We start from the raw sequence: 24,115 nt of genomic DNA on the forward strand, positions 1-24,115 counted from the left end.
ATAAGCAGCAACCTTAAGAATCTTAACTATTATTATAGCAAATTACTTGTGAATGACCTCAACACTGACCCAGACACAACATGTGAGAACCACTGCACCAGTTAACGTCCATAAAGCACCCATGAGAGTGTCTGGCAGATTAAAAATGCTTAATGTCAGTTATTTTTATTATTAATAGCCTCATCATAATAACAACGAGCACATTGAAGGCCTATTATAAACACCTGCGACAGGCACTTTATAAGTTTGTGTAAGTTGACCCTTACAACAACTGTATGAAGCAGTTATTATTCCTAATTCACATTTAATCATCACAACAAGCCAGCAAAGTAGTCTAGCATGTTTGTCCTGCCTTCATTTCTTGGTCGTGTACGCACTGAGTGCCTACTACCTGTCAGAGTGCTGGCTGTACAGAGTGTGCTACGATGAAGGTGACAGACCTCTGTCCTGTTCTGAGGGAGCTTAGCTAGGGAGAGAGCTAAGTAAACAGACCTTTACAATAGAGCGTGTCTGAGTTTGGGGAGGGGTCAGTGTGGGGAGGGAAGGCTTTCCTGAGGAAATAATATCTAAGCATGGTAGTCATTAGGTTTGTTCACTAATATTCTGGCTTTTATTCCTTCCAGTAGGAATGCACTTTCCCGTCCCCTCTGAAGTTTGGTGTGGCTGTGCGACTCGCTTTGGCCAATGAGATGTGAGCAGAATGGGTGTCGCCTCAGGGCAGAAGGTTTATAAGCCAGCGCAGTGCAAGCTGGGAGGGAGCTTCCATCAGCTTAGGCCCCAGAGAGACTATGATGAACAGCGCCCCATGCATCAGGAGCAAGAAATAAATCTGTTGTTTTACAAATGGAGATTTGGGGGTTGCTTGTTACTATAGCACTGCCCATCCTACCCTAATATACCACAAGGATCTAAAGAATGAGGGCAAAGTTGCCAGTACAGGTAGGGATCTCCAGGAGGAAGAAAGAGCATCGTACAAAGGCTTTAAGTTACAACGAGATCATGTTCATGTGAGGAACTGACTGGAGCACAGATAACAGAGAAGGGAGTAACAAGAAAAGAGGCTGGAAAGCTGTATCACAGAGGGTCTTGTAAGATCATGAACTCCATTTTATAGATGAAGAAAATAAGGTCCACGGGCTTCCCTGGTGGCGCAGCGGTTGAGAGTCCGCCTGCCGATGCAGGGGACACGGGTTCGTGCCCTGGTCCGGGAAGATCCCACATGCCGCGGAGCGGCTGGGCCCGTGAGCCACGGCCGCTGAGCCTGCGCGTCCGGAGGCCGCGATCCGCAAAGGGAGAGGCCACAGCAGTGAGAGGCCCGCGTACCGCAAAAAAAAAAAAAAAAAAAAAAAAAAAATTCCTCTGCCTCCTGGGTCCTGAATTGGAGATCACTGGCATATGGTTCCTGATCCTCAGATCTACGTGGCTTTGGTTTAGTAAGGATAATCCCAAGTTCTGGGTATATGTTCCGCGTGAAACGGTGACAGACAGGTGTTAAAGATTTAGTGGCATTTACCTGGTATTTTTTTCCTGATAGGATGAGAAAAAAAATTAAAGAATTTTGAGAAAGAATAAACTCTGAGGACAAGTTGACAGCTATGTGATAAATAAATCCTTCTGGTGCCAGCTATTTGAATTCTCAAAATTCTCAAATTCTTAAAACATTCTCAAAATAAAACTAATCCTGATTACTACCATTATTGAGCCCCTCAATGCCAGATGAGTACTTTACCTCACTGAACCTCACAACTTATCAAGCTAGATTCTAAAACCCCCATTTTCCACTGAGGAAATTGAGGTACACAGATGGGCTTGAGTGACAGAACTGGGATTCAAATCCAGAATTTTCTAGCCTGTATTCTTCCCACTACTCCATGCTGCCTGCCCCTTGCAATCTATTTCAAATAAATTATACGCTGCTGCCGTAACTTCTGCTTCCAGGCACAAAGCTTTTTTCAAAGTCAGTAATATGAATCTTGGGACTGAAAAGGACAAAACCACCATGTCAGGAGTTTAGGGATTTGGATCAGATCTTGTTACTTTTATGGTTTTAAATTCATTGAACAAAAATCATGCTGACATGTTTAGGTCTCTTTTTTGTTCTGCCAAAGCATATGTCAGTATAAGGAAGGAACAGGAAAATTAAAACTTGATCCACTGATTCAAAAAACTTAATCCTGCTGAAATACTAGGAGGGGCAGAAAATAAATGCATCTAAGTCTGTAAGAAACCTTTTAACTTCTCTACAGAGAAGTATTTCAATCTTATATTTCATATGTAACTTGAAATAGGTAGCCTGCCTTTTAGACAATCTTTAATAAAATAAAAAACTTATCTAACCAACTTCTTTTTCACTACATTGTTATATTTATATTTTACATGGAGAAATAAAAATCACACATTCAAAAATACATAAACTGGGACTCAAAAAACCCTTAAGAATAAATGGCTATATAAAGAAAACTAATTCATAATATATGTAATTTGGCCTTAATAAAGTGTATTTTTAATATTTATTAATGTAAATGTGACCTTACTACACTAATAACGCCAGTTTCCATATATAATAGTATTCAATTATTGACACTGACAAAAATATTTCAGTTTCAGGATGCAAAAACAGAGGCAATATTCTAAGGAAATGGAGAGGGGAGTGCAGTGGTGGAGGTGGGGGGAGGAGGGGGAGGGGACACCAGGCACAGGAAGGGCTGAGAGGAAGAGAGGCATCTCTGCATGCTGGTTCCGGGTGTCGAGCTGAAGGTATCCAAATTACAAGATCAGAAGCAGTCAGGATGATGGAAAGGCACTGGTTCTGAAGTCAAGACAGACATTTTATTCCTGTATCTACCACTCAGAAGCTGACTATCCTTGGGCAAGCTAATTAATCTCTCTCAGCCTCAGTTTCTTCACCTCTAAAATGAAGATAATAAAAACACCTTACAGGGTGATTGGGAGATGCACACACAACATTATATAAAGTACCAACAATAAAGATAGCAACATATAGTAGCCTTGAATAAATTTGATCGTGTTTATGAATGTTTTAATCAAACACACTTAATTACTTCCTCATGAAACAACGAGGGCACATCTGTTTTAGAAAAGAAACATACTATATTACGGAAATATTTTAATTCCTTTCCAAACCAGTGATTAATACATCTGATCATCTCCATCTCGCATTCACAGGGTTCTGTGAGTACAGGCTAGCTGTATTCCAGGCTCCAGGCTCAGCCGGTTGGTTCTGAGCACCGGCTCTGCACTTGGCATGCACTCACTCATCAAGCACTGGCTGAGGCCCTGGGGTTCCCTGCCAGATCCCGGGCTGGGCTGAGGAGCTCCAGAGACGAGGCAGGCCTGGTCCAACTTCTCCAGAGGCTCAGTCCAGCAGTGTAGACAAACTTGTCAACCTCTACTTATGAGGAGTCTGGCATGAAAGGCAGTCATTAAACAAACACACGCACAATTAATCAATAAGTTACAGTGGTAAGAAGCATAATAAAGACATGTTGAGCTCTATGAAAATAAGCAGGGGAAAGGAGGCTGAGCAAGCTCTCCTGTGGGACTCCAGAAGAAAATGTGAAGATATTTAAGTTAAGGGATATTCAAGTTAAGATGAAGAAGAGTGGAGAAGCTAGGGAAGATCATTCCCACTAGAAGGAGTGGCCCGTGTAAAACAAAGGCCTTTTTCCAGGTAAAGTTCTGGGGGAACTGAAGAAAGGCAGTGTGGCTGCAGCACAGAAAGCAGAGGAGAAAGACTGTGTCCAGTGAGGAGGCCGGCAGGGCTGGCAAGGGCGAGACTAGTACGCAGGCCCTTCAATGCCGTATTCAGGCTTAGTAGATCCACTGATGGATGAATGGACACATAAATGGGGTAGGAACACACAGTGGACTACCATTCAGCCTTAAAAAGGCAGGAAATTCTGGTACATGCTACAACATGGATAAACCTTGAAAAGATTATGCTAAGTGAAATAAGCTAGAATCAAAAGGAAAATATTATATGATTCTGCTTATATGACGTACCTGGTATAGTCAAATTCATAGAGACAGAAAGTAAAATAGTGATTATCCCGGACCTGGGGGGTCGGGGAACGGGGAGTTGTTGTTTAATGGGTACAGAGTTACTGTTTTGCAAGACGAAAAGAGTTCTGGAGATTGGCTGCACCACAATGTGAATGTACTTAATACCACTGAACTGTACATTTAAAAATAACTGAAATGGTAGATTTTTAATGTATATCTCACCACAATAAAAAGAAAAGAAAAAAAGGCGAGAAAAAGAAAGAGTCTTAGTAGATTGTTTCTAAGAACAACATGGGATATCACACACGTCTAAGTGAGGCAGAGGAAACGTGATCAGACTTGTATTTTGTGCAGAAACCAATGTACGAACCAGATCTAAGGATATGGCGAAAGTCTGCCCAGAAGCCTCTAGGCCCGCGGATGGGGAGCTCAGGGCCTAGCCTGTAGCGGCTTCTCAGCTGGGTGGTGAAGACAGTAGCCTTTTCCGCCAGGGTCAGAGAGCCTCCCCGCATAAGGCAGGGGTTTCGGCTGAGCTGGGAGGGTCACACTTTGTTTGTACAAATTCCATCAGGCGGGTCTTCCAGTAACATCCTGGATGGGGGCTTCCTGCAAAATTCCTTGAGCATGTTCCCACGAACAATAAGCCGAGGGGCATGCCCCTCTGGTAACTCACAAAGCAGACAGTCCCCCCGCCTGAAATGATACTTCCTATGGTTTCAACGAGAACGGGACACGTGCAAAGCCATTCATCAGGTGTACATCAGAGGAAGCTACGCTCAGCGTGGCAACTGCAGTAAAAACCAGTTATTGGGCTGGCCAAAAAATTTGGTTGGGTTTTCGTTAACATCTTACAGAAAAGCCCAAACGAACTTTTTGGCCAGCCCAGTATAATATGTCAGACTTCAAAAGGATCTTTGGTCACTTAAAGGGGACTTAAAAAGGTAGAACGGACACGTGTTAGAGCCAGCAAGACCTAAGTTGGCATCTCTGCCACTTGTTAGCTTCAGACCCGTGAGCGTGCTGTTCAACTTCTCCTGACTCAGTCTCTTCATGTGTAAAATAGAAGTAAGAATATTACTAAGAGGGTGGAAGCAAGGATTAAATGAAATGATGGTGGCAAGGGCTCGGCCCGTGGCCAGTGTGTATGCTCTGCAGCAGCTCAATACGGGGTGGCCACTTTCCTTACTACAGAATCTCCAAGGCTGGGGGACGACAGGATGCGAGCGTTCGGGGAGAAGGCAGTCAAAAAGGATTCAGTCACTAAGAACTTAGGGTACTGAGTGGCTGGTGGGCAGCGAGGGGCAGAACGGGAAGAGCGCGAGCGGGCATGGGGGCCACGGGAGGCAGGAGGCTGAGGGAGAAGGGTGCCCCACTTCCAGGGAACAAACAGCCTGTGGAAGTGCATCTCTGACAGCTCCACCAAGAGAAAGCCTGCTGCCCGCCTCCGCACTGGGCTGCTGGGAGACTCCCCGCCAACAGCGCTTTGGCCTGCAATCAGCAGCAGACACATGCCCTGCTTTATTGTTTGCTGGTGGGCGCTGCCCAATGCCTTGGGGCCGCTGGCCCCGAAGGAAATGTTTTTGTTTGTGTAGCCCAGCCAGACTTCCTATGCTCCTAGGGACACAATTCTCCCTCCCCTCTTTCCTCACCAGCGCCCCCATCCCCACCCTACCCCACCCCCGGCAGCTCACCAGCCTGTCTTACATGTCTCATAAAGACACGAGATGTCCTTCTAGCCCGAAGGAAATCATACACACACTTTGGAAGGATTTCTACCATCAGCAGTACCTTCGGTTTTCTCTGGGGACACAAGTGGGCACCTGCTTTCAAAGGCCTGTCCTGTGACTGAGGCCTGGCTAAACCAGACATGCCAGCCTGAAATACAGCCCAGCACGATGGAAAGAGGGACGAGGTTGAGGTCAGGGTCACAGCTCCACATTCCCAGCTGAGTGACCTTGATGAAGTCACTCATGTTCTCCTTCCCTGTCACCGCAGAAGGCTGGAAACCCAAGTCCAGGGATATGTGGAGGTAACTCTTACCTCAGCTCTTGTGTACAGGACAAAGAGCACAGGTTTGGCGGTCAAGGCAGACTTGACTTCCACTCCCAGCTCTGCCACTTAGAGGCTGGGTAACTGTGGACAATTAACTTTTCCTCCCCAGATCACAAAGAAGGGTGTTTACTGAAGTGTTTAGGAGAACAGTCTCTGAAGCTAGACTGCCAGCGTTTGAGGCCCAGATCTATCATTGCTTAGACCTATGGCCCTGGGCAAGTACTTTTACCTCTTTGCCTCAGTGTTCCCATCTGTCAAATGTGTATAATACCACTAAGTTAATGGGATTGTTGTAAGGATTAAAAGAGTTACTAAATGTGCGGGTCATGGTGACATGCTCAAGAAACACTATCTGTTATTGTTTGCTCACCTGTAAATGGGGTCGGGGGTGGGGAGTAATAAAAATGTTACCTTTCTTCTTCCACAGTTAATGTTAAGAGCGAATGACAGATCATGGTTAAAGAATTCTGCATGTGTAGGTACTGACTATTTTAAAAGCTGTCAATCAGATCAGTAATAAAAATAATAGTGAAGTCTCCCACTAGAGAGAGAGAGTAGAGCAGAGTGGCTACAGGCCCAGGCTCTGAGAAAGACGCCTGTCCTTCCCCTTACTAACCGTGGAACACTGGGCACAAAGAACTGCCCTTCCCTGTGACTCAGCGTCTTCATCTGTAAACAGGGGCAGTGACATACCTACCTCAAAAGATGGTTATGAATATAGCAGTTAATAAACAAATAGCGCCTGGAGTGGCAGTGGGCACACTGACTGCATATCGTGCTCACTGCATGCTAGCTCCTGTTTCAGGCTCTAGGGATACAGCAAGGAACCAAACTGACGAAGCGCCACCTACTCACATTCTTTTTGTTTGTTTGTTTCACAAGCACACACTGTGTTTTATTTTAACAGGAGGTAAATAAACTGGCCTAGTCACATTCTAGTGAAGGAGAGAAAGAGTACACGTAAGTCTATAAACCGACACGTAAGTGCTATGAAGAAAATAAAGTTGGGCTTCCCTGGTGGCGCAGTGGTTGCGAGTCCGCCTGCCGATGCAGGGGACACGGGTTCGAGCCCCGGTCGCCCGTGAGCCGTGGCCGCTGAGCCTGCGCGTCCGGAGTCTGTGCTCCGCAGCGGGAGAGGCCACGGCAGTGAGAGGCCCGCGTACCGAAAAAAAAAAAAAAAAAAAAAAAAAAAAAAAGAAAATAAAGCAAGATAGGGAGAGAAGGAGGAAACATTATGATCGCAGCAAGGGCCCACGGATAACTGCCTAGTCCTCTAGCCCCAGTGCCACCTGCTCCCCCCCTTCAATCAGAATAACAATGGCTAACATTTGCAGAGCTCTTCCCACAAGCCAGGCCCTGAAATGACGCACACTTTGCGCATTAGCTGAGTGAACCTTCACATCATTCCTATGACATCAGTCGTCTTATTACCTGGTGTTTGCAGGTTAGAAAAGGGAGGCTCAGACAGATCAAGTAACCTACCCAAGGCCACACAACAAGTTCCTGGTAGACCTGGGATCTGAGCCCAGTGCAGCCTGACTCGTGAATTCCAGGTCTCCCTGCTGAGGCTAGACAAATCTAAGCAGCTAATCTTACTAGCTGCAGTGACGTGGAGAGCACCGCTCGTTCACTAAGGCCTGCTTAGACACACAGTTCACTGCTACTCCTCCGGCTCCCCTACAAGTCTAAGCACAGTGGGGAGAAAGGAGAAAGCGAGTCCCTACAGGGGGACAGTAGAACAGTGAGCTGATCGCCAGCGGCCAACTGCCAGGTTCTGTAAGTAGGTGCAGGACACAAAGGGTGAAAACAGAAGAGGGGTAGCGGGAGCAGGAGCCTGTCCTTTTGGGCGCAGCTTCTGCACAGGTGTTGATGGCAACTTTCTCCGCAGCCCATGCTCCGCTCTTGATTCCTGATTGCACTTTCTTGTGTGTTTCAGACAGAACATCTGTGCAGGGAGGGGGCCCCCATTCCACACACTTGGGACCTGAATAGTAGGAGGCTCTCCTAAAAAGCCACAGGCTGGGTGAAGAGAAAGCAGCCATCCTAAAACTGCACGGAGGCTCGCCAGGCTTGGAAGTCGAGAGAAACAACATACTGTACTGGAAGTCCTCCAGCAGAATGAATGAATGAACGGCCCTGGAAAGCAGCAATGGCGAACAGGCAGAGGGCATGAAAAGGGCTGGAAAAGCAGCTACAGTTGCTCAAACGCAGTTGGTGGCTGCCCCAGCCCAAATGAGGTCATTAGGCGGTCTCTTCCGATTTTTTTTCCTTTCACCATCACTAAAGGTTTATATGTATGTGACTTATGGAAGAAGAGGGTATTATCAATATTTCCTAGAATGTGCACCTTATACACACTATCCCTGGTACGAGATCCACAAAGCGATACAGCAGCTAGACAAAGAGGCCACCGAGCTAGAAGGAGGGAGGTTCCAGGTCAGCAGCCCGAAAAGCAATGTGATAGTGTGGCAGGAACGTGGGCTTTGGAAACAGATTCGATTTGAATAATGACTCCTCTGCTTACTAATCTGTGACCCTGAACAAAGTACTTAACTTTCTGAACCCCGGTTTCCTCATCTGTATTATACCCATCTCAAAATGGTACTTCTCTGCAGGCACAAAAACAATGAGATCGCCATGAAAAGATGTACAGAAGATTCTGTTAAGACAAAAAAAGCAAGTTGTGGCACTGCAGATACTTAATCCCGTTTATGTAAACTAAATATGGGTGTGTGTGTGTGTGTGTGTATGCATATTTTCTTTTTTTTTTAACATCTTTATTGGAGTATAACTGTTTTACAATGGTGTGTTAGTTTCTGCCTTACAACAAAGTGAATCAGTTATACATATACATATGTTCCCATATCTCTTCCCTCTTGCGTCTCCCTCTCTCCCACCCTCCCTATCCCACCCCTCTAGGTGGTCACAAAGCACTGAGCTGATCTCCCTGTGCCATGCGGCTGCTTCCCACTAGCTATCCACCCTACGTTTGGTAGAGTATATATGTCCATGCCACTCTCTCACTTCGTCACAGCTTACCCTTCCCCCTCCCCATATCCTCAAATCCATTGTATGCATCTTTTCAAATCTGGAAGGATATATATTAAACTTACCAAGAGTTACTTCTGGGAAGAATATTTGGGGAACCATAAAATAACTTTTTATTTTTCTGTAGGATTTGAATTTTTGCAATAAATGTGTATTATTTTTATAATTAAAGAGATGAAAATCATAAATCTGATAAAAGTCTAGTATCCAGAACATAGAAAGATCTCCTGCACCTCAACAACAAAAGTACAAACAACCCAATTTAAAAACTGCGTGAAGGACCTGAACAGACATTTTTCTAAAGATGAACAAATGGCAAACAAGCACATGAAAAGATACTCAACATCATTAACATTAGGGAAATGCAAGTCAAAACTACAATGAGATACCACTTCATACCCACTAGCATGGTAATAACAATAACAGTAACAGCAAAAAGTACTGGCAAAGAAATGGGGAAATTAGAAGGCTTAAATATTACTGGTAGGAATGTAAAATGTGTGGTCCCTGTGAAAAATTTTGGCAGATCCTCAGAAAGTCAGACTTATCACATGACCCAGCAATTCCACTCGTGTGTATATACCCAAGAGAACTGAAAGCATGTTCATAGCAGCATTATACGTAATAGCCAAAAAGAGGAAACAACTCAAATATTCATCAGCTTATGAAAGGATAAATAAAATGTGGCATACCCACACAATGCAATATTATGTGGCAATAAAAAATAATGAAGTACTGATACATGCTACAACATGGATGAACCTTGAAAATATTATGCTAAGCGAAAAAAGCCAGTCACAAAAGACCACATACTGTGCGATTCCATTCATATGAAGTGTTAATAGGGAAATCTATAGAGACAGAGAGCAGACTAGCAGTTGCCTCGAGCAATCCCTAGGAGGGTGATTTGGGGTGAAGTGTGGAGTGACTGCTAGTAGGTTCAGGATGTCTTTGTGGGGTGATGAACAATGTCCTAGAACTGAACGTGCTGATGGTTGCACAACTCTGAATATACTAAAAACCTTTGCATCATACACTTTAAATGGATGAATTATATCTCAGTAAAGCTATTAAAAGATGCCATATGCCTATCTGGTTCTCGCCATTGAACAGTACTTGTCTCCTAGGTGGAAAGCTTAATGGCAGGCAGCGTGTCTCGATCTCCTCACCTGTGGGATGGCAGTAACTGCTTCCCCATAACAGTTAACAATCGCCATGCAGAAAAAGTCATGGGAACGCTCAGCAACAACAGTTAACTTGATAAGGAAGATTTTAAAAATAACACTATTTCTCATTTAGTGAATTTCTTTCCTTTCTTCACTGGTATCAGACCTGCATCCCTGTCTAAAGGCCCTCCTTGTCTACTCCTGCTCCCTCTCCCCTTTATCCTCCACAAGAGTTTCTCCCAATAACTTTTCAGAAAAGTAAATATTGCTACTACCGCATTTTACAGATGAGGAAACCGAGACTCAGAGAGTTGAAGCAACTAGCCTAAGGTCACACAACTCATTTCACTGGTTCTCTTATTCAAGTTGTTCTGACTGTAACCCCGGCTCCTCCAGGTATCAATTCCAGCTCTCCCTGGCTGCACAGCAGCTACCCCTCCCTGTTTAACTCAGCCTGCGGACCCTGCTACCCTGCCGTACCAGCTGCTCTCCCTAGAAAAACCTGGTCATCATCCATGAGAGACTGTAACTCAGCATGTGCTATGAAAAAACACCTGTGAAAGAGAATCCAGCCTAGGAGAACCACAACCCAGGGCTTTTTTTTTTTTTATTAAAGAAGATGTTGGGGGTAGGAATTTATTAGTTAATTTATTTAGTTTTGCTGTCTCTAGTTGTGGCAAGCGGGGGTCACTCTTCATCGCGGTGCACGGGCCTCTCACTATCGCGGCCTCTCTTGTTGCGGAGCACAGGCTCCAGACGCGCAGGCTCAGTAGTTGTGGCTCACGGGCCTAGTTGCTCCTCGGCATGTGGGATCTTCCCAGACCGGGGCTCGAACCCGTGTCCCCCGCGTTAGCAGGCAGATTCTCAACCACTGCGCCACCAGGGAAGCCCCAACCCAGGGCTTTTAACTGTAATCTGGTGAAACTGCCTGGTCCGATCCCAAGGAGAATTCCCCTCCATGCTGTCGCCTTGGAACAAAGTCTGAGGGCAGGAGCCTGGCCTAGGAATAAGGTCTATCATCACTAACAATGCCTGAAGGAAAAGTGGGAGTCAATGATGGCAACTATCCAACAATTGTGAGGCCTTGGGGAGCAGTTCAGTGGGCTGAGGGTGTCAAGAAGCCAAGGTCCCTTGGCCTTTCCAGAAATACTACACAAATCTCACACCACAGGCAGGACTAGTCAGCGGATTTGCTTCCTTGGGATATACCTTCCAGGGGGTCTTGGTCACCATAATTCATATTCAAAGAACAAACCAAGTACTCATTAACAAACAAACTACAATGTTCCTGAGCAACTTAAATTCCAAGATAATTACAACATAATGACTCAACTCCTCCCACCCCTAAAAATGGAGGAAAAGATAGGGAAAAAAAATGAACATGGGGCTGGCGGAGGGGGTTAGTGAGGAAGAGAGGGAAAGAGAGTGTTAAGGACTGAAAGAGCAGTCAGCAAACAGAAAGAAAATATCGTTGGTTTTACTCCCAAATAACCAGAAAAAGAATGTTTCCAAGAACTCCTTAACCAGGAGAATTAGATAATAACAAATACGATAAGAAAAAGGAATTTAAATTTATGACACACCAGGCCTCACACTAGGAGTATCACATATAACATCCCATTATTCTTCAAAAAAAATCATAGAAATAACGCCCATTTTACAGATAAGGAGGCTGAAGCTTCCAAAATTTAATGACTTGCCCAAGGTCACTACAGTGAGCACATTCCCCAGGCCACTGTCAGCCAATGGCCACCCGTGGCACAGGGACTCCTCTGATGGGCAATCTTCGCTCAGGAACGCCCCATCAGCCCGGCTGACCTTCTCAGAAATGCACTGCAGTGTGAGGCGTCTTCTACCCAGTCCTCCTCTTTTCCTTTCTTCACCAGTGGCAGACCTGCACCCTGTCTCTTTCACAGGCCTTTCTGCCCATAAATCTCTCGCACGACTAATTCTGTCCTGGCATCTGTTTTCAGAGGACCCAAGCTGATATACCCAGAGAATGAGAGAACAGGGATTTGAACCTAGGTCTGTCGAACCCCAAAGCCCTTGTGCTTTCCTTTATACCCAGAGATTAACTGATAAATAAATCATGTTGCTAAATCCGATGATCAATTCTTAGACCTTCTCTTCCTTGACCTGTCAGCGATATCTGGTGTAGCTGTTGAGTCCTTCCCCTTTAAAACAATTCCTTCGTTTCCAGGACCCCACCCTCTCCTAGTTCTCTGGCCACTTAGTCTCTCTTGCTGGTTCCTCCTTATCACCCTGACCCACAAACCTTGATGTGGACTGTCCAAGGCTCAGTTCCCAAACCCTTCTGTATTTACTCTCTAAAATAATCTCACCTAATTTCATGGCTTCTTCTACATGTTCATGCTTCCCAGATTTCTCTCTTGAGCCCACACCTGTCACCAGAACTCTAAACTTACAGACCTAACAGCCTACTTGACCTCTCCACTTGGATGTCTAGTAGAATCTCAAAATAAATATGGACAAAACCTGCTCTTCCCTCACACCCAGCCTGTCCTCCCACATCTGCCCTATCTCAGTAAATGGCAACTCCATCCTTCCAGTTGCTCAGGCCAAAAACCTTGAAGTCATCTTTGAGTTCCTTCTTCCTAAATTTACAACCACTCTGTCAGCAAATCCTGGCAGCTTTTCCTTTAAAATGTACCCAGAATCTGACCACTTCTAACCAACAGCATTACCACACTAGTCCAGGCACCATACCTAGATTACTACAATAGCTCCTAACCAGTCCCTGTTTTCACCCTTGCCTTCCTACAGTATAATTCTCAAAATAGCAGGCAGAATGACCCTTTCAAAACCTAAATCAGATCATGTCCCTCCCTAGCTCAAAATCCTCCAGTGACTTCCCATTTCACTCCAAGTAGAAGCCAAAATCCTTATAAGGGTCTATTAGGACTATGATGGTTAATTTTATATGTCACAAGTATACCCAGATATTTAGTCAAACATTATTCTGGTGTTTCTATGAGGGTGTTTTTGGATGAGCTGAACATTTAAATCAATAGACTGAGTAAAGCAGACTGCCCTCCCTAATATAGTGGGCCTCATTCAATCAGTTGAAGGCCTGAATTAAAACAAAAATAATAGGGTATTCCCCTGAATAAGAAGGAATTCCTCCTGCCTGACTGCCTTCAAGCTGGAACAATGGTTTTTTCCTGCCTTCGACTCAAACTGAAACATCGGCACTTCCTGGGTCTCAAGCCTCCTGGCCTTTAGACTGGAGCTACACCATCAGTTCTCCTGGTTCTCAGGCACTTCAGGCTCAGATCAGACCCACACCATCAGCTCTCCTGAGTCCCCAGTTTGTCTCCCAAGACTGCAGATCTTGGGACTTGTCAGCCTCCATATTCACATGAGCCAATTCTTTATAATAAATCTCTTTATACACACACACACACACACACACACACACACATACATCTACATATATGCCTTCCCCCGAAGCCTTCCATGAACACACTACTTAAAACTGCACCAGCTCACTACCCCCATCTATGACATCCTTTATTTTTTTTCACTGCCTTATTTTTCTCCACAGAGAGAAAAATATGGCCAGCTGACACACACACTGCATGTGTGTGTTACTGTCCATTTCCCCAGTAGAAGTTCCACAAAGGCAGAGGCTTTGTCTAGCTTATTCACTGCTGTGTCCTCCATGTCTAGAACTATGCCTGACACATAGTAGGTGCTAATAAATATCTGCTGAATAAATTTACAAATACCCTAGAAGTTTCACATTTCAGCATAAAAACTTTATATTCTCATAAACGCAGTTAAGTGGTCACCTGGGGCCAGAGGACTTGCAAAGGGTCATGGGGAACTTTCAGGACGACCGAACTCGTCTACATCTTGACTGAGATGGTGGTTACAGTCAAGATATATATTTGACCTATATTTGTCAAAATTCATCATCATGTACATTTGAAATGGGTTCATTTTTTATATGTAAGTTACACCTCAAAAAGTTAACTAAAATCAAAACAAAACAAATACTTTATATTCCAGGGTGCTTCTCACACCAACAAGTGGCACATAAATTCATTTCAGATTATGCATCCTGATTTGAGCTTTGGCAATTATGCTCCACATGGTTTGGGTTGGTATATAATTGAATTTTAAAATACCAATTACTGCCCCTTATTACAAAAAGAAAAAGTGCTCTCAGAGGTCCATAGACGTTAAGAATAGACTTTGATGTCAAGCAGACCCATATTTAAATCCTGCACAGCTCTATCCTTATCAGCTAAATGAACTTGAACAAGTTATTTAACCTCTCTCAGGCTTACTTAGCTCATGTATAAAAAATAGGGAATAACAGAATGACTTAAATAATATAGCATAAGGCCTAGAATATAGTTTGCACTCAGTAAGTAGTCACTTTGCTTAATATCATTATTGCCATGCAGTGAGCCAGGAAGGCCCTTCAAATATCAATGGGGTTTCCTAAGAGAGTGACGTCAAGTTTGGCTCTGAGGACGACTGGAGGGGTCACTCGGGTGTGTTGCAGATGGTTGTCTGGCCCTGAAGTGTCCATGTCTCCAAGAAGCTCAGCAGTATGCAGCACACTGGTGCAGACAAGCACTGAGACAATCAAGGAACAAAAGCTACACCAAGGCCCCCACATTCCATTCACTTCTTCCCCAATTACGGTCCCACCTCTACCACTTCCCACTCCCAGCAGAAGAACAGGAAGATCCTTAGGAGATCATTATGACACAGTTAGTAAAAGAGAAAAAATTTTAAATGACCAAGATATTCAATAATTGAGAACGATTTAATGTTATACGTAACATGCAAGCACTACATATCCCTTAAAAAGAGTAAGGAAGAACTCTCCTCAGAGAGAGCAATGACACATTAAGTTAAAAAAAGGAACTGCAGGGACTTCCCTGGTGGCACTGTGGTTAAGAATCTGCCTGCCAATGCAGGGGACACGGGTTCGAGCCCTGGTCCGGGAAGACCCCACATGCCGTGGAGCAGCTAAGCCCGTGAGCCACAACTACTGAGCCTGCGCTCTAGAGCCCGCGAGCCACAACTACTGAGCCCACGCGCCGCAACTACTGAAGCCCAGGCGCTTAGAGCCCATGCTCTGCAACAAGAGAAGCCAGTGCAATGAGAAGCCCATGCACCGCAACGAAGAGTAGGCCCCGTTCACTGCAACTAGAAGAAAGCCTGCGTGCAGCAACGAAGACCCAACACAGCCAAAAATAAGTAAATAAAAAATAAATTTTTTAAAAAAGAAAAGAAAAGCAACTGCATAAGAGTGCGTGTAATATAATCCCATACCATTATAAGAAAGATGGAGAAGGAGATTTACACGTCTGAAGTTGCACAGAAAAAAATCTGGAAAATCACGGTGCTAAAAGTAATGCCCTATGGAGAATAGGATGGAGGTACTTTTTTATTTAATCCTACTTAAAGTAAAACCAACACAGACACTGACAAGAAATAATGAAAGAGGAGGACAATCCAGGAAGGATGCAACTTCGCGGGCGAATGAGTCAATCATAAGCACTTTCATTTCTTCGGTGAATTCATGATTCCCTTACAGCTTTCTTTAAAGCCAGACATGAACTCAGTGCTCTCAAACCAAAGCACCCTCGTTCTACTTTGTGTGGTTTTCTCATCAATATTTGGTAAAACAGTAAGTAAGGGAGTATTTGTCTGTTTGTTTGGGAGCATAATGAAGATGTGAATGGGGTGGGGCCTCTGATCAAAATAAACTGCTCAGAACGTTTCAGGGTCCCTGATTAAGAAGTGGAAGACTGATATACCAGAAAAAGCTGCTATCCGGAGAAAAGAACAGGGAAAAAGGCAGTAAATAAGACGTGAGTTCCATCGTGCTTCTGCCCCTTGGTAGCCCTATGACAGCGGGCACTGACTCCTGGGAGCTTCAGGTCTTCCATCAGGCAAGTGGGCGTAAGAGCAGTCTCCCAACCTCAGAGCGGTGGTGTGAGAATTCAGGGAGAAACCCTCAAGCATTCAGCACAGTACCTCCAGGCATTACACCTATAGTGCAGGTGGTTTATAAAAAGGACCCAGAACTTGATTACATAAATAAGAAAGAAAAATAGAAGAAACTATTTCAGTGAATCTTGATTAACAGGAATGTTCAAAGAATCCGTCCAGGTGACGGACTGCTCTAAATGGAAGAACACTGGCCAGAGAAGAAAACAAAAGCTATACACACTGTCACTGCGGACGAATGTAACCCAGAGCCTGTTAGGTCCAATGTCATTTTACTGAGGACAGCCAGGAGAAAAACTTGCACACAGCCACACACACAGCTGGATTCGCAAAGGCTTTGAAAAGAATGCTTGGTGATATGCACCACCCAGGCTCCAAGTTTGACCTGTTATGGCTTTAGGATTTATTCTCCTCCTACTTCCCAAAATGATCAGAGGCAGATTATAGGAAGAGTCACGTACTCAGTAGACTCATTTAAATAAGAATATAAGAATCAGAGGAGTGTGATGAGGGTGAGGTACCAGCTGAGATCTGTTGCAACTGAAAATACAACTTAGCTCTGGGCATCATCCAGAGTGAAGGCAAAAAAGCAAACTTGCAGACTACCATTAGGCAGAGGAAGAATCACAATCAACCAGGAAAGGTAAATTTTTATAGAACTAAACTTGAAATTTTAGCATCAGAAACCGATCATGGGAATTTATGCTTCTGATTCCCTCCCACCTCCCAAACTCCTAACATAAGCTTTAGTGTGTTATTTTCCTCCTTGCAGCTTTGCCAATTACCAACTGTGTGACCTGGAGCCAATGCCTCACCTCTTGGAATCTCAGTTTCCCCATCCTTTGAAGGGAGGGATGCGCCTATCTATTTATGAAAAGGAATGAATTTGCTAGCATTAACTGGGTGCTTGCTAAACATTAAAAGCTTTGTGCACATTATCTCACTGAAATCTCCCAATAACTATATAAAGCCAGTCCCATAAATATTTTACAGAAGAGCTCTCTGAGATTCAGAGAGGTAGAGACAGTTGCCATTGTCACACAGCTAAAAAGCAGAAGAGTCAGAACTCAATTTCATGCTTTTGTGATACCAAGGCACAAATTTAACCATTAGACTTTTCCACTTTTCCTGTATATGTCAAGCACCTAACAGTTCCTGGCACATAGTAGGTACTCAACATATCAGTCCCCTTCCTCACTCTTTTTCTCCTAAAGTAAAATTATGTATATATGGAAAAATTTATGTCTACTGAAATAATATTAGTATATTACATTTATATAGCTTCTTTCCTCTAAGGAGATCACGCTACTTAATCTATTTTCTCTGCTAATCTCACCAAAGCTCTAGCTATCATTATGTATTATTTCATTTATTTTACAAATAAGGAGCTAGAAGGCAGCAAGCTGTTAGGGTGACATGCCCAGAGTCATATGGAAGTCACTGCCAAAACCAAATAAAAACCTTGGTCCCTTTTACTTCTAAATCAGCCTTTATCCTCTCACATGACAGAGCCTCCATAATAAAGAACAGATCATTCATTTTTTATCTGGAAAACTACCAAATGTATAATTCAGTGAGGGGCCTCATGACCTTACCACCTTGTCAAAGGGAAGAAAGTATATAAAAAATGAGGTTTGCAGGAGCAGACGGTTTTGGTCCGTCAACTTTCTCTTGGATTACACCCATTAACCAACATAAAATAATGCAAAATATAATGTAACAGATATATATAATGTAACAGATCCCCATGTCTTTGGAAATTCAAGTTAAACTCACTGATCTTTCAAACTTATATACAATGCACAAGGGCAATCACTAGCTCGCGTGGGGCTGCAGAGGTGCACATTATACCAACGAGCTCTTTGAAAGAATCATATGATCTACAACGGGCCACTCTAAGAAGAATCCAAGTCAGCAACGAGCATTTAGTGGCATAAATTCACAGCATCACAGCATTCTGGAGCTCCAGAAGGGACCTGGCACACCACTGAGAACAACCCCTCCATCCTGTGCACCAGGAACCCGAGGCTCAGGGAGCTTAAGTGGCTTTTCCAAGATTTCACAGACAGCAGAGCAAGAACGAAAAAATAAAGCTGCTGACTACTATCCATTCCACTTGCAAGTCTCGCTTCTGATGTCCATGAGTACACTTGGCACTTTCCAGAATTACCCATCTATATAGAGAGTGCAGGAGAAAGAGCCTGGACTATGGTAACAGAAAAACTCAGGATTCAAATCCTGACTGCTACTCACTGGCCATGTGATCTTCAGCAAGTCTCTTAACTTCTCTGAATTTCAGCTTTTTCATCTATAAACTATGGGTAAGAGTAAATTCCACAAGTAAGCTGCCGGTAATATAAACAAGGGGCCCGACACAGCCTTGAATTCCACAAAGGCAAACATCAGGTCCACATACATCCCCAGCACCCAGCACAGAGGCTGGAACATTACACATTTGTAGAAAATTTGCTAAGCGAATCGATGAACTAACCAAGCAAACAGGTACTGGACTTGAACTCAGGTTTATTTGCTTCTTAAACACTAGGTTACATTGCTCCCAATTAACGTGATTTCAAAGCAGAGGGTTAATTCTGACTTACAGAGTACCGAGTACACAATGGAATAAGGAGGCCATTTTCTGGCCAGAAAGCAAGAAACAAGTTCAGTGGGAAAGTTCCTGGACTCTCAGTGTTGGTATTAATTCTTGTTGCTAGCATGGGTACATCATGAGGTGTTAGAATCAACTAAACCTGGGTTTAGGTCTCAGCTTCTGCATAAGCTGTGTGACCTCAGAGATATTACTTTACCTCTCTGAGCCTAAATTTCCACACCTGGGGAAAAACCTACTTTACAGAGATTGCATGACAAAGGAGGCAATCTATATAAAGGAATACAGGATGATGTGCGGGACACAATGACTCAACAAGTATCACACGCCACTTCTCTTCTAGTTATTTGGAAGCTTCATTCATTCATTTCACTTAGGTCTCTGCTCCAACGTCACTTCCTTCCTGAACCTTCCTGCCTACAATAAAACCCCCAACTCTCTCTATCCCCTTAGCCTGCTTATTTTTCTTCATAGTCCTTATCATCACCTGACATTACATTACGTATTTATTTGTTTTTCTTTTTACTGTGCCTACTTGACAGTAAAGAAAGCCCTGGGAGGATGGGGACTTCTTGTTGTTTGTTTACTGCCCTATCTCAACAACTAGGAAAGGGCCTGGCATGTAGTTAGTGCTTAATAAATATTTGTTGAGTGACTGAATGAATGTTGGGACTTGCTAGATGTGAGGCACTGTGTAGGAACAGGGGTTTAGAAACAACTAAGAAATGAGATTACAGAAGGAGAAACTGATTCTGCCTGCGATGGAATCGGAGAAGATTTATATCTCACCTGGACTACTGCAGTGGCCTCCCGACTATGCTCCCTGCGTCTGCCCTGTCTCCCTACATTCCACTTGTTAAATGGCAGCCAGAGAGACCGCCGAAAAGTCAACATCAGATCATATCACTCCTCTGCTTAAGTGCTTCCAATGGCTTCCCACTACAATGAGAGCACAGCCCACACTCCTCACCACGGCCTGTAACGCCTGAAGCATTGTCCTCTCACTAGCCCATCACCCCCAGCCCCACTCTTTCCCTCCCTCACTGAGTTTCAGACACAATGGCCTTCTCTTCATCAAATCTACCAAGGTCTTATCATTTCTTTTTTAACTTAAAAATAAACATACATTTTATGCATTTGAAACTCTAAGTTCTATATATTTACATAATTAACAATATTCTGTTCTTATGCCTAAAATTCTTCAACAAGTGAGGATTAATGGGAAAGTGACTCTTCAAGGAACTTGGGTTAGAGATTACAAGTGTCGAGATCTTTCGGACTCCGGGCCTTTGGGCTATCTGTTCACTCTTCCTGGAAAGCTCTTCCCCTAGGCTGGCTCTTCCTCATCATTCAACTGTCAGTAAAAATGTGACTTCCCTTAGAGTCCTCCCCAGCTAAAGCTGTCCTTGCCACCATCACTCTCATCAAGGCAACTCTCTACTGGATCACATTGCCTTTTCTTTCCTCATAGCATTTCATTACTTGGAATGACTTTCTCTATTTATGTGTCCTATCTTCCCAATCAGAATGTAAAATACATGAGGACAAGACCTTTGTCAGATGCTGCATCTGAATAAGTAAACTGGATCTCAAAAGATGCTGGAGTCTGCCAGGATGAGACGTACAGGTAAAGTACACTATCAGTCTAACAGGATCATGGAGTGTTGGTTTCCTTCCAAAGACAACTGCCCCATTACGTCAAAATATGTGAATTTCAGCCAGACGTACTTGGGAATGGGTACCCGAATTAGCGTCTCTTCCACTTCTGGGTTCAGATTCATTCCACTTTCTCTTATAGCCTTGATAGCTGCAGCTGTACACTGAAAACCAGATCAAAAGGTAAACAGAATTAGTAAATAATTATTACCAGATGCAAGCCCTCCATCGATAACTGGCAACCCATCTTGGCAGAACATGGAAACATTTAGTTCTGTTACCAGTAAGATCAGGAAGTTACATTGGTGTAGAGTGCTTTGATCAAGCTGAATAGCAAACTATGTCCACTCCTGGTACTAGTGTACTGCAGGAGGGAAAAAGCAAAGAGAAAGAAAAAAGAAAAAGAAAACAGCTCTGCTTCTTTGAAAAGATTTCAATGGTTTGAGGCAACACAAATCAAAACCACAATAAATCCTCAAGGGAGGAGGGCTGATCTGTGCAAAGACTGGTGTAAAGACAGCTGAAAGATTTTATACATTAAAAATTCCAGTTGACATTTTACACTCAAAATATACCCGTGCCGATTTGAAATGAGTAAATAAATTTAACTCATTCGCATCTATGCTCACACCAACCTCACTCATGTCTTGGCGTGAGCAATGAATCTCTGCTGGTGTGTGCACCAAGAGAGGTAGGGTGAAAGATCTCAGCTCAAATCCCAGCTCTGCTAACCAAGTGACCCTGGCCAACAAGCTTGACTTCTCTGAGCCTCCATGTTGTAATCTGAGACCCTGCGGTACTGTACCTCAAAGAGGATTAAATGAGGTAACATGAGCCGAGCATCTTGTTCTGTGCCTGGGTGCCTGTAACACCCAGGCAAGGGGAGCTATTATATAAACGTATTCAATAAATGAAGAACGCACAAAACCCCCAAATAACAACGAGCTGATATCATCACTTAGCTGATGCACTGCTGTCTTTTTTTTTTTTTTTTTGTGACCGCACCTCGAGGCATACGGGATGCAGGATCTCAGTTCTCCGAACAGGGATCAAACCCATGCCCCCTGCAGTGGAAGCGCAGAGTCTTAACCACTGCACTGCCAGGGAAGTCCCTCTTTTTTTTCCCTTTTTAAAAAAAAATTTATTTTATTGAAGTATAGTTGTTTTACAATGTTGTGTTAACTTCTGCTGTACAGCAAAGTAATTCAGTTATACATATTCTTTTTCATATTCTTTTCCATTTATGGCTTATTTCAGAATACTGAATATTATTCCCTGATGCATTGCTGTCCTGACATCCTCCAGTGTCCCTTCTGACACAGCCTTGCTCTCTAACGTGCCAGGTGGCACACTGGTACACTGATTTCCCCAAGTGCCTCATCTCACCTCAAGCAACATTATAACCACACCTGGCTTGCAATCCTAAAGCATAAAAGAAAGCAGTGTGGAAGACGGATAATTTCACTGGCATGACAATGTGGAATTCATGAAAACAAGGCCTCTGACATTTTCAAAAGAATTTTAGGTTTGACCAGAGCCAATCCACATTGCTTGGATTCACAGAGCCAATTCCCAGCCTTGAGCTCCTCCCTAGACTTTCTGGTTTAAATAAATGGGGTTTGTTGCACACCTATTTTACTTTTCCAGGTTTTGTTTTGTTTTTTAAGGGAGTGCCTAAAAACCTCATCCATTTCATTTTTAAATGACCTGAATTCTACAGGGACGTGACATGTTATCATAAGGTCAAAAAGACAAACCGGCCTTCCACATGCAGACAAATCATCCCCTGGGGCTACAGAATTTAACAGTGTGTCCACTGCTTAAAACTGTAAATTCTTAAGATGCACCTCTGACCATAGACTACTGGAGCTGGAAGGGACCTTGGACATAACCAGGTACAGTCCCTTCCTTACGAATGCAGAGACCTGCTGGTAAAGGTCACATCCCTCCTACAGAGATACAGTCCCTGAAAACCAACAGCAAGGGAGTGAAGACCTCGCCCATCATGCTTCCAGTTACCGGAAGAGTTAAGAGGAGACTTCACTCCTCAACTCTCCATTCAGTGATGTTACTTTGTCTCTGTTACCTTCCAGATCCCCTAGCTCAATGTATTCAGTAATTGTGGCACAGGGAATTTGATTTTTTTCTAATAGCCAAAAAGAATTTGGAACTAGGTCTGGTGTATAAAGGGTATGGCCAAGGTAAATAAAAGAGCTGGATGAAGAAATGAAATTTTCCTCTGCAAGAAAACTGCCATCTTCCATAATAAAATGAAACACAGATTTCTAAAGTTAACAATAAAAGGAGAATGACCACTCTGAAGGAGCGGCCTGATTTCAAGTCTCCTAACCTTCCTTTTCCGAAGCTTCTCACTGACTGATAACTCAGCTGGATCATCCTACCACCACCACCCTCCTTTCACACTCTGACCCAAGTGTTGCCACACAGCCTTCCCAAGTAAGCAAGGGAGTACCCACTGCTGCTTCCAAGCTGGGCAGGAACTATGTCTCAGTATTTACATATTCCCAGTCCAAGGCTCAGGTCCTAGTGTGTGGTAAGTGCTCAGTAAAAGCTTGTTGAGTAAGTATATTAACGCACTGACTCAGACCTGCTAGAAAAACTCATCTCCTTACTTTTACTTCATGTTTATAACCCCCCCACACACAAAAAAAACCCTTATTTCATACTATTTTATACATGTTCTGTGTCCTTTCACATGCAGAAAAAATGTGAACCAAGAGAGGTTTCATTTGCAAAGAAATCTACTAAAAGAGGTAGTTCTAAAATACTCTAAACATGTATATTTTAGTTTGATATGGAAGGATACAGAAACCCAGGGAATTAGAGTCATTTTCCCAACATGACTTCTGAACTACTCGTGGTTCAGACAAAAAGGCATATACTTCTATCGCATTTCCCTCTCTTAGCTTTTATCCCCTCACTGAAGGGATGCCCACCAGTAGGCTGCTCTCCAGTGATAACACTGACTCACTGGTTGCAGCGGCTTGGAGTACTGGGTTGAGAAAGATCACAGACCCCACCTGGGGTCAGGCAGGCAAGCGTGCTGCGATCAGTTAGCAATGTCTGCTATTGCTGTTCTTAAACTAATAAATCTAACTCATTCGCGTCTATGTGCATGTCTGTGCTACAGGACAAAAGACGATGAAACTTTTGTAGACAAGTGAACAAATCCTTGACAATCTGGGTTCCAGTCAACAGCTGACTTGCAGGGACTCAAAAAATATCTGTGGAATAAACGAATGGATGGTGAAAGGAGCACAGCCTTTAGAGTCCAACAGACCCATGCTCAAATCTTGGCTCTACCACAACAGCGTGAACCTGCAGAAGAGATTCTACTTCTCTGAGCCTCAGTTCCCTCATCTATAAAATGGAATAAACTTTAATTTTAAAGAGTATCTGTAAAGGTTTTTGTACAGCAAAGGAAACCATAAACAGGACGGAAAGACAACCCTCAGAATGGGAGAAAATATTTGCAAATGAAGCAACTGACAAAGGATTAATCTCCAAAATTTACAAGCAGCTCATGCAGCTCAATATCAAAAAAACA

At 43.6% G+C, this 24,115-nt stretch overlaps 1 protein-coding gene across 4 annotated transcripts in view; it reads right to left on the reverse strand.

Annotated features, from left to right (window-relative positions):
- Nucleotides 1-24,115, reverse strand: part of MRRF (mitochondrial ribosome recycling factor) — a 54,965-nt gene that overhangs the window by 10,756 nt on the left and 20,094 nt on the right. For all 4 annotated transcript variants that reach the window (XM_007123603.3, XM_028493554.2, XM_007123604.4 and 1 more), the window contains one exon: nt 20,620-20,711. In XM_007123603.3, coding sequence (XP_007123665.1) covers nt 20,620-20,711 — 92 coding nt within the window. The remainder of the gene's footprint in view (nt 1-20,619; nt 20,712-24,115) is intronic.

This window comes from Physeter macrocephalus, chromosome 9, assembly GCF_002837175.3.
Source record: "Physeter macrocephalus isolate SW-GA chromosome 9, ASM283717v5, whole genome shotgun sequence".
Lineage (NCBI taxonomy): Eukaryota > Metazoa > Chordata > Mammalia > Artiodactyla > Physeteridae > Physeter > Physeter macrocephalus.